Genomic DNA, 10,487 nt, shown 5'->3' with positions numbered 1-10,487 from the left:
TGTGTGTGTGTAATATTAGATATATATATATATATATATATTAGTTAGATATAGATAGGTGTGTGTGTGTGATTTTATTTTTATTTTTTGTATATTATTGAATGAACAGGAGAAGACTCAGCCCCAGAGGAGGATGAGAATGAGGAGAATCCATTTGCGACAGAGTTTCAAGAGGACCAGGAAGCAGCCTATCTGAAAGATCCTAAAAAGGCTCTGCAAGGGTTCTATGATCGAGAAGGTAGACCTATGTTAAAATCTTGTTGTAGTTTAGCAAACAGTTCTGGCTGAATATGAATACAGTCCTTCTTTATGATTTCAGGAGAAGAACTGGAATTTGAATATGATGACAAAGGACATGGCACCTGGCTCTGCAGAATCAAGTACAAAAATTCAATACTAACACAATACTGATACTGATACAATACTGACCCTGATACTGATACAGTACTGACCCTGATACTGATAACACACAGCTGTTGAATTATGGATTCTGATTAGTCGGAATGTGTTGATTGCTTTTCTGTAACTAAGAGTTTCTTTAACAAGATAAATCACAGGTTCATTTTAAGGAGCTCATTGTAATACTTTATTGTTTCTAATTACATACACAAGGATTATGGCGGATGCTGTGGTTTTTCGGTAACATGGCATGCTGCATTGGTTTGGTTATATTGAATTTAAGAGACTGAAGAAACATTAAATGTACCAATAAACATTATCTGAACCTATTAAATTAACCTATTACCTTTTAAAAAACGAAAATTGGTAGCTTTGGCAAATTGCTATTATATAAGAGGGGTAAAACACTTAAGCACATACTGCTATAGGAAAATAACGATAACAACATAATATTTTTGCGTATCTCATTTCAAGACTGTAAAATTGATGTTCCTTTTTTTCTGCAGGTTGCCGGTGGATGACGCTATGGGTAAGCAGCTGGTTGCTGAAGTCACACACTCAGGTAGAAAGAAGGAGGCGGCTGTACAGTGCTGTTTGGAGGCGTGCCGCATGCTGGAGGCTCGAGGTCTGCTGAGGCAGGAGGCAGGTTAGTTGCTAGAAGCATCAACTCAGTGCGTATCACAGGAAATGTACTCACAACACACTTAGTACTGTTTGGCTTTCTAGTATACAATTGTAGAAGAGTAATGATGTATAAGCCCACTATTTAGTGTCACCCAGAAGAGATCATCAGGTACATCTCAATCATCTCCCTAGTCCAGTAGTTAGGGCACTGATCAGGGAGTCAGCCATTTTAAGGGCTGTCTCAATTGCAAAATCCTTCCACTGCACTGGAACGTTTGCTTCATAAAAAAATCCCACAATGCACCAGGGAAAAAACCAGGGAGCATCGATGCTCAATATGTTCCCTTACTGGAAATGATATCATATTTTCTGAAGCCTCTCAGCTTGAAAAAAAATAATAAATTGTCTACGAACTCTCAGCCAATTTTGTCTACAAATGTAGTTTGTTATTACTGTTGTAGCTCTTAAATGATTACTTACATTAGCAATTTTTAACTTTATTTTCAATTCAATTCAATTTTATTTGTATAGCGCTTTTTACAATAGACACTTTATTTGACCTTCTGTATAAGGTTTGTTAGAGTCTAATGACTTTTAAGGGTTTATTGATGTAAAAAATCCATTAGCTACCCCATGACAATGCTCAGAGTACCATGACAGAAACATTAAGCTAACAAATTTACATGACTTATAATGTCAGGAAGATAGAAAGTGTATCAGAGTATTTGGTCATCACTGTTACACTAAGCGCGCACACGCACACACACAGCCATATTGGAAAAGTGCATGAATTAATGAGATTGCTGCTGCTGTGTCTTGCCCCAGTCTCCCGCAAGCGTAAAAAGAAAAACTGGGAGGAAGACGATTATTACGACAGCGACGATGACTCCTTCCTGGACCGGACGGGTACTGTTGAGAGGAAGAGGAAAGAACGCATGAAGAAAGCTGGCAAGATCCAGGAGAGACCTGAGACATATGACTCTCTGGTAAATAATCTGTTTTACATTCCCTGTTCATACTGCAGCACTCTCAGGTTATAGCACGAAAGGTTCTGTTTTTAACTATTACAATTACTGTAGTTAGTTAGTAACTAGTGAGTAACTAATACTTGTATTTCATCTTCTTCAAATTCGTTATTTTTAAGGTTGCTAAGCTCGCTGAAGTGGAGAAAGAGCTAGCTAAAACTGAGAACACGCTCAGTTCTTCTGAGAAAGGTGAGATGATGATTGACTGTATGATGGCCGTCTTTCTTTCTTTCTGTCTTGCTGTCTTTCTTTCTTTTTTGCTTCTCTCTCTCCTTGTCTCATTTGTTCTGTCTCTCTCTCTCTCTCTCTCTCTCTCTCTCTCTCTCTCTCGCTCTCTTTCTTTGCTTATTTGGGTTGTTTTTTTCTGCCTTACCTTCTGTCCTTACTTTCTCCTTGACTGTCTCTTTTGAATTTTCTTTCTTTCTTTCTTTTCTTATTTCTCACTTTTGGGCTCATTTGTTCTCTCTCTCTCTCTCTCTCTCTCTCTCTCCATACATATATATATGTGTGTATATAAAACTCCATTCTTTTATTTTCTTCCTCTAGCTTATTTGGGTTGTTTTTTTTCCTGCCTTACCTTCTGTCCTAACTTTCATCCATTATTTATATTTCACATTCTTTCTTTCTCCCTGTCTGTCTCTTTTGATATTCTTTTTCACTCACTCACTCACTCATACCGTATATATGTATGTAACTCCTCTTTGTATACTGTATGTCATGCCTATGCAATTTTATATGGTTTATGTATTTAAATATGTCACTAGGGGGCTCGAGCTCAGCTACAGAGGACCCTCTGGATGCGTTTATGAGCGGTGTGCGCAGTCAGGCTGCTGTGGATGTGGTGCAGAGGAAGAAGCTGCATCTGCATGTGGCTGAGCTGAAGAAGGAAGCGCAGCGATTGCAGAAGCTCATCGACTTAACCAGACCCACACAGCTGCCCTCGTTGCAGAGCCAGTGAGATTTACATATGGAATTTATTGTCAATAAAAAAGGAGGAAATTAATGTGTGAATGTACATGGATCAGCCATAACATTAAAAACCACTGACAGGTGAGCTGGCTCCTGATAAGGGGTGGGATTTATTAGGCAGCAGGTGAACAGTAAGTTCTCGAAGTTGATGTGTTGGAAGCAGGAAAAATGGGCAAGCGTAAGGATCTGAGCAACTTCGACCAAGGCTAAATTGCGTTGGCTAGACAACTGGGTCAGAGCATCTTGGTGCCAGATACCACAACACATCTTTAGAGGTCTTGTGGAATCCATGCCTTGATGGGTCAGAGCTGTTTTAATGGCACAAGGGGGACCTACACAATATTAGGCCGGTGGATTTAATGTTATGGTGCACATGTGCATGGCATTGGCGTCCTATACAAGGTGTATTCCCGCCCCGTGCCTGCGATAAACTCCTGAGCCACTGTAACCATGACTAGGATAAAGCTCTTACTGAAGATGAATGCATAAAAGAGAAAGATATGTACATAACTGTGTTCCTCTGTCATCTCTCTCAGGCCTGGTAATCAATCTGAGTCTGACAAGCCCAAGAAGTTAACCCTGCCATTGTTTGGTGCTATGAAAGGTGGCAGGAAATTTAAACTGAAGACAGGGGCAATAGGGGTGAGGCCATGCTTGTTTCTCCTCTCCTAATTATCATCACGAATCATTATGAATATATCTGCTATGCTCAATCCTGTCAGTCAAATAGTACTCCTTATTAGCTTTGCTAAGTGTTTAACTGAAAACCTTCTCCTGCACACAAACAGAAGTTGCCTCCAAAAAGGCCCAACCTGCCTCCTGAGCTCTTCAACATGAAAGAACTACCGCCTGAAGGAGAGGAAGAAGAAGAAGAGGAGGATGAGCAAGGGGAAAAAGCATCTGAAATGGACAAAGAGTGCAACGTTGAGGAGAAGGAGAGCATAGCTGCTTCAGAGGTTGATCTGGAGCCAGTGCCGGCTGATGAGATGGAACACGTCGAGGTCTCCAGTGCTGGCAAACGCGCAGAAGAAACCTGTTCACGGAGCCCTAAAGGTCAGTGTGCAACTAAATCACATAAATAAATACATAAATCTAAAAGTAAATACATAAATATAAAATTACTAAATGCATGCCAGAAACACAGCCATTCGTCAAACCTGGTCATTTATTTTATTTTATTTTATTTTATTTTAGATCAAAATTTAAAAATCTTGACCCAGTATTCAACAGAATGTATTTTTACATTCACAATAACTTTCTACATTTAAATAATTTCTAAATAGTTTTTTTTTTTCCCCCGAAACATTTTCATATGCTATGACTCCAGATAACCCATTTTAAGTGAAGTTTCACAGTCAGTTTAGATGAAAAATCATGAACGACAAAGCGCACCACAGCGCACAGCTGAAATGGTAAAGGCTTTCCTTCTTTCTTTTCGAATGTGATATCTCTTCAGCAAAGTTTTTTTATTTATTTATTTTTAATAGAATAAAGTCTGTATAAAGACTTTGTGGCTGTATAAAGTCATCCTCTGTCAGGAATTCAAGTACTCGCTTCCAGTATTTTCCAAAGTCTGTGGTAATACATTTCATTAGCGTACCCTATTTTTGTTAGTTGTCACTTTTTAGCATAGTTAATTAGACATCCGGGCAAGTATAAAGGTACGTTCACACACACACAGTGATTTTATTGCTGCCAGTCGCTGTACTATGAAGTCGCCAGAAAGCGTTCCAACTACTGGTTGCCATAGTAACATTTATCAGTGTGTGGTGCAACTAGCCTACTGTCTTCACACCCGTTGGTACTCACTGCAGCAAGTTTCTCCAAATTTGCATAAAATTAAGCTTTTCTCAACTTTGTCGCATCACTGGACACGCCCATGTCTATTCGCCAATGGTCACTGTCGCTCATGTCACCAGAAGTCACCAACACTCATTCAAAATTAATGGACTCCGGTCGCTTTGCCGTTGCAAGACAGTGTGTACCCTAACATGGGACTGGGCAAACATTTGAGCATTTACCTGCCTGGTGGGCTAGTAAATCAATTATTTGACCACCCAAAGCTGCATAAAGTGCTTGAGATGCTGTAACAGAATTTGACCACAAGTCTGCACTGTTAGGCTTTTTTCTAATGACTGCTCGAGCCTTTGGAAAACATCAAGCAATAGTGACAAATGAGTTTATTTTGTGTTTTAAAGAGAAATCCCATGACTCAGAGAGACAAACAGTAAACGGAAAGCTAAATCAGTTCCTACTAAAGATGACTCCAAGGTGAAATTGCGTTATAAAGGGAATGTATTTTTGAGCAACACAAAATCATGAACTTTTTAAACTTTCCAGGGAAAGACCAACCTCCTCTGAAGAAGAGTGGGAAGATGATTGGTCCCAGTAGGGTATGTAGTGTTTTTTGTTTCTTTGTTTGTTTGGGGTTTTTTTTCCCCTTTATGTTTATGGCAAGAGACATTTTAGTATTTTATACAACTCAGATTGACAGATTCCCCAGAGGCTTGTGCCTACTCATGAGTGTATGCTGTGAGTGTATGAGTGCGTTGGTGCAATGTTTGCTTTAGGATGACTCACAAATAAAAATCTCAAAGTGCACTTTATTTTCATGACGTACATTTGAAGTGTTATTTTCACTGATGAGCCTTCAGCCATCTCCAGATTTATTTGCCCCTTTAGTAAAGATGAGTAAAAAGGTTATGAAAATATTTCTTCATGATTACTTCATTCTTAATTTGTTCCAAGAAAAAATACAATTTCATACAATGCAAACCACAAATTTCTTCAACAAAACCAAAAATGTGACAGTTATTGGCATCCCTAGAAATTCTTGTGTATAAAATGTAACAGCATGTTCCTATTTTATATTTTACTTGAAGTTCACCTGTGTTTAGGAACTCTGAAGTGTTCAGCTTCCTGCTTCACTTGCGTATAAATATGAGGTGTGCCTGAGGCTATAATTCCTTGATTATTCATCAGCATGGGGAAGAGAATACACAAAGTGAATGAGACAAAAGTGTGTTGACTTTTTCATAAATGAGGTAATGACCATAAAACTATTCACACACCTAGAAATGACGTGTTAATATTTAAGATGTTTAAAACAACCGGAGTTGTAATGAACCTGAATGGAAGAGCACAATAAGGAGGATGGTTAGAGAGTGAAGCAATAATTTCTCCAGGGATCACAGACGAGGAAGAGTGCAACATTTTGTGGTCACTAAGTCTCCACAACTACAATTATACACCACCTTAATGCCAACTATTTGTAAAGAAGCTTTTTCTTTCATATAACCATGTATGTAAGCACCTGGAGTTTACTAAATGATACTGGAGCTGGGTTCTATGGTCAGATGAGACAACAAACACTCACTAATCCTGACTGTCAGGTATACTTATGATGGAGGATCTGTGATGTTGTTATGGGGCTGTGTTTCCTCCAAAGGTCCTGAGAACCTTGTCGGGATACATAACATCATTCCCTCCATGAAGTAGCAGAGGATTTAATGATGAGGTTAGATTTTCTAGCAGGACGGTGATCCAAAACATGCATCTAAATCCACACAAAAATGATCCACAGAATTGAGCTTTTGACATGTCCATGACAGTTCTCTGACCTCAACCCCACTGAAAATCTGGGATGAGCTGAAGAGGAGAATGCACAAGAGAGAACCCTGAAGGGTCTGGAGAGAGTCTGCTTTAAGGAGTCCTCTGAGATTTAGATTATTGCAGAAGACTCTGTTACTATATGTAGGTCGGGAGGTCATAGAAAGTATGCAGGGGTGCCAATAATTGTGACACATTTTTGTGGTTTCGTTAAAAAGATATAAAAATAGATTTTACTTTATCTAAAAATATATCATTTTTTACTTTGCTTTACCAAAAGTGCCAGTAATTCTAGAGCCAACTGTACAACAGTGTATAATATGTGCATATAATGATATGTGTGTATTCCTCCAGCCTCCAAGCACTGTGTCCAAACAGTACCCAGAGGATGACCCTGATTACTGTGTGTGGGTGCCTCCAGCAGGTACTGTAGCAGCCACCTGCTTAAAGGTTTTGCTAATCAGGAAAACAAATGCATCCATTCATTCTAGCCAGGACCATTTCTTTTATTTATGCTGACGCTCCAGTTTTCATTCAGCAAGTGCAATATTCATACTCAGTGCAGTGGTTAGGGTTTTCTGTTCTTTGATCAGCCAAGTTCTTAACATGCTGATTTAACACATATTCTTTCAGAATGGGTAAGTACCTGAACCAAAGTCTGTCTGGAAGAGAGTAAAAAGAGGGAAGTGAATGTATAACACAGCTGCAACCCACAGCAATTAGTAATTATGGGAAATCAAGTAATCACAATGCATTTTTTGGTCAAACCACTTACAACAAAGCTATTGCGTTATGATAAGATTAAAGTCTTGTTTCTGAAGTCCGCCTGAACCTTTTTACTTGGTATGAAAGTTTGGGCCTTGATCTTGTTGACATGAATGCTGTCCTAATACAGAAAATTATAGCCTCCACTGCACTGTTGTATGCGCCATATGAGCTCACAGTAAGATAAGCATTAACGTTTGATGTTAGTTTTTTATTTATTTATTTTTTTTAGGCAGAAAGACTGCTCGGGAAATGAGATCAGGAACATTGGGACTCTCTTATCAATCTGGATATGAACGAATATTTTTGTAAATTGTTCGCAGGAATATTTACATAAGAAATGTGGTATTTATAAAAATCCATTGAGTTCAGGACAAAAAAAATTCCTGTGAACGCTCCTGAGTCTGTGTAAATGTACGTATATGGATACGCATTTATGTATAATTGGCGTGAGTTACTGCGAATTTTATGTACGGATTGATTATGTCGTCAAATTTAAATAGGCTATTTATTTAAATTATGTCACAGTCGTTTCAGACTCTGTGCCTAGGAGGCAGTCTTATGCTGTTTTGGTGTAATTTTGCTCTTTCAGCTCACTGTGAGCTTTGCCTTTTAAGGAGTATTGTGGGTGTCACTAAATGCAAATCAGCTATGCCTTGAATATGTTTTGATTGGTATTTATTCAACATGTCAGTATGAAGAAAATCTGTGAAGATTTTGTTAATCTGTGAGGAATTTTTGGTTTGATTTGGCCTACAAAAACAGGACATAACTTTACTAAAAGTTTGATAAATGAGGTCTATTGACTGTTATGCTTTAAGAACTTTCCATTGAGCATTTTTTATTTGCCTGCAATTGAGGCATTAATGTGAGACAATGTCTGTGAATACTTCTGTGTTGTGTGAAATGCATTTCTCTGCTTTCTTCGAACAGGTCAGTCTGGAGATGGTCGGACTCATCTTAACGACAAATATGGCTACTGAGAGTATGACCGAAGTTTTTATTGGTGTCAGTGTGAAGGGTGTTAAGGGCAGGTCCAGCTGACAAAATACACAATTCCCTCAATTAGTGGGTTGGTTTATGGGTTACGGATGGTTATGGAGACTTGAGCACTTGGGCATTTTCATGCATTCTTTGGCTTACCATCTGTGTTCGCACTTGCATTGTGTGTGTTCTTAGTGCACTGTGCAAATGGGTCAGGGAGAAGGATGGAGAATTGTAAACACTGCAAGGATTTTCTAAGTCAGATATTAAATCAAAGATTTAATGGAGCTGTCAGTGACTGTGGTCAGGTAAACACTTGGATCTTCTGCATTTTGAATCCTGATATGTTCTCCCACAGCTAGGATTTATAATTAATCCCACAGCTTTATAATTAACGTGACCTTCATTAGCATCCGAGTTAAATTATTTTGTTTAAACTTCTTTTATCAACTCATTGGTCCATTTTTCACTTTAAGTAATGGCTTCCTACATTGTCCACAATGTCACTGGTGGTGCCAGAGATCATTGAACACCTTTGTATACGCACTACCGATTTCCTCCTGTGACATCAGCGTGGCAAACATCAGTCAACTTGTCAAATTAATTACCCCCAGAATCACTAAACCTATCACAAATATTTCCATATAAATATATTTCATCTGTTTCAGATGAAGTTTCATTTAAAAGATGTGCTTAGTGTGTTTCTGTAGGTACTTTAACCCTACACATATCTCCTACTCCTCACTCAGTTTAACATGGTTATAGAGGTCCAGTGCTGACTCAATCCACCATACTGGTTACTTTAGGTATAACACTAGCCGTCCTGGGTGAGATATTAGGCCTTACTGGGTGAGGTTATTAAGCCAGGAACAGCAAGTGTTCAGGCTGGATCTGTGTTCGACTGGTGTTACCTTAGCCGAGAGAGGGCGAGTGTATTCACCAGCCATCTGGATGCTTGCTCTGACAGGACTATGTGTGTAAGTTTGACGTACATGACTGGGGGCGTGGGGTAGTGTGCTATGTGTATGTGTTCCCTCTATTTGATATTAATGAGGCATGACTCAGTGTTAAGGAGGCGTGTTGGCAAGAATGTGTGTTGTTTTTTCCAAGGAAAGATTAGGCCCTCCCACAGACTTCACAACACTTCAGTAATACTTTTTTCTTTCTTTCTATTCTCTTTTTAAGCCCTTTATTTCATTGTTCTGTAGTCCTGGACGTAAAGGACAATATGTATTTTTATTACTGTTCTTTTTGTAAAATAAATTGTTCCATGTATACCGTGTTTTTTTTTTAATATTTATTATTTATTTATTTATTGTTAGCGTAATTTTTACTTTTTTTAAATTATATCTAGCAGCTAATTTTTGCTATACACCCTAATCTACATGCAGCATCCATTTGGGGAAACACCCAAATACAGGTCTTTCACACCCTTTATCCTGTCAATCACTGAAAAGGGACTGTTAGGTCACCTGATGGTCAGATTTTATTCATATTTTATGAATTCAATGCAATTCAATACAATTTAATTATTTTAACTTTCAATACTCTAGTCCATTATTCCAATTATGAAAAAATAATTCAGCAATTTAATGCCAAATTCTGGCTTTATTTCAAAAAAGGGTTTTCTTTTCTGGGCAGGACATTTTCCAATGACTCATTACTCAGTTTCCTTTTTAAATTAAAGACTGCTCTTATTTTTCAATAATTTCTCTTTTCCTCATGGTTTTGTTACATCATTCAAAACTATATATGAGGTCCATGGAAGCTTGTTTCCACCATGTATGAGAAAATATTACCCAGATTTATCTCTGACTTGCGAGTTATTATTGCACAATTGTCACTTTTCTATCTTACAATACTTTTTTCTTGCTACTTTTATATCTTACAATAGCAAAGCAATATTACACAATTGCAACTTTATATCTCCCAATTACTTGTTAATGAAACAACATAATTTGCAACATTGCTACCATTTCCAATAATTAATTCACAGAAAAACCATATGAAAAGCATATTAAAAAGTCACAATTGTATAATATTAACTCACAATTATGGGGTAAAAAGTTGCAAATGTCAGATGTAAAAAACAAATAAATAAATAAATAAATA

General features: G+C 37.9%; 1 protein-coding gene across 2 annotated transcripts in view; it reads left to right on the top strand.

Moving 5' to 3' along the window:
- Positions 1 to 9,650, top strand: part of slc4a1ap (solute carrier family 4 member 1 adaptor protein) — a 13,323-nt gene extending 3,673 nt beyond the window's left edge. For both annotated transcript variants that reach the window (XM_017476678.2, XM_017476677.2), the window contains exons 3-13: positions 110 to 238; positions 320 to 380; positions 906 to 1,045; positions 1,849 to 2,009; positions 2,168 to 2,237; positions 2,813 to 3,002; positions 3,554 to 3,659; positions 3,806 to 4,070; positions 5,358 to 5,410; positions 6,981 to 7,050; positions 8,325 to 9,650. In XM_017476678.2, coding sequence (XP_017332167.1) covers positions 110 to 238; positions 320 to 380; positions 906 to 1,045; positions 1,849 to 2,009; positions 2,168 to 2,237; positions 2,813 to 3,002; positions 3,554 to 3,659; positions 3,806 to 4,070; positions 5,358 to 5,410; positions 6,981 to 7,050; positions 8,325 to 8,374 — 1,295 coding nt within the window. In that variant the 3' untranslated portion in view covers positions 8,375 to 9,650. The remainder of the gene's footprint in view (positions 1 to 109; positions 239 to 319; positions 381 to 905; positions 1,046 to 1,848; positions 2,010 to 2,167; positions 2,238 to 2,812; positions 3,003 to 3,553; positions 3,660 to 3,805; positions 4,071 to 5,357; positions 5,411 to 6,980; positions 7,051 to 8,324) is intronic.
- The last annotated feature ends 837 nt before the right edge of the window (positions 9,651 to 10,487 follow it).

The sequence above is a fragment of the Ictalurus punctatus genome, chromosome 9, assembly GCF_001660625.3.
Source record: "Ictalurus punctatus breed USDA103 chromosome 9, Coco_2.0, whole genome shotgun sequence".
Classification (NCBI taxonomy): Eukaryota; Metazoa; Chordata; class Actinopteri; order Siluriformes; family Ictaluridae; genus Ictalurus; species Ictalurus punctatus.
The sequence above is the reverse complement of the archived record's forward strand: the minus strand, read 5'-3'. Positions and strand labels throughout refer to the sequence as shown.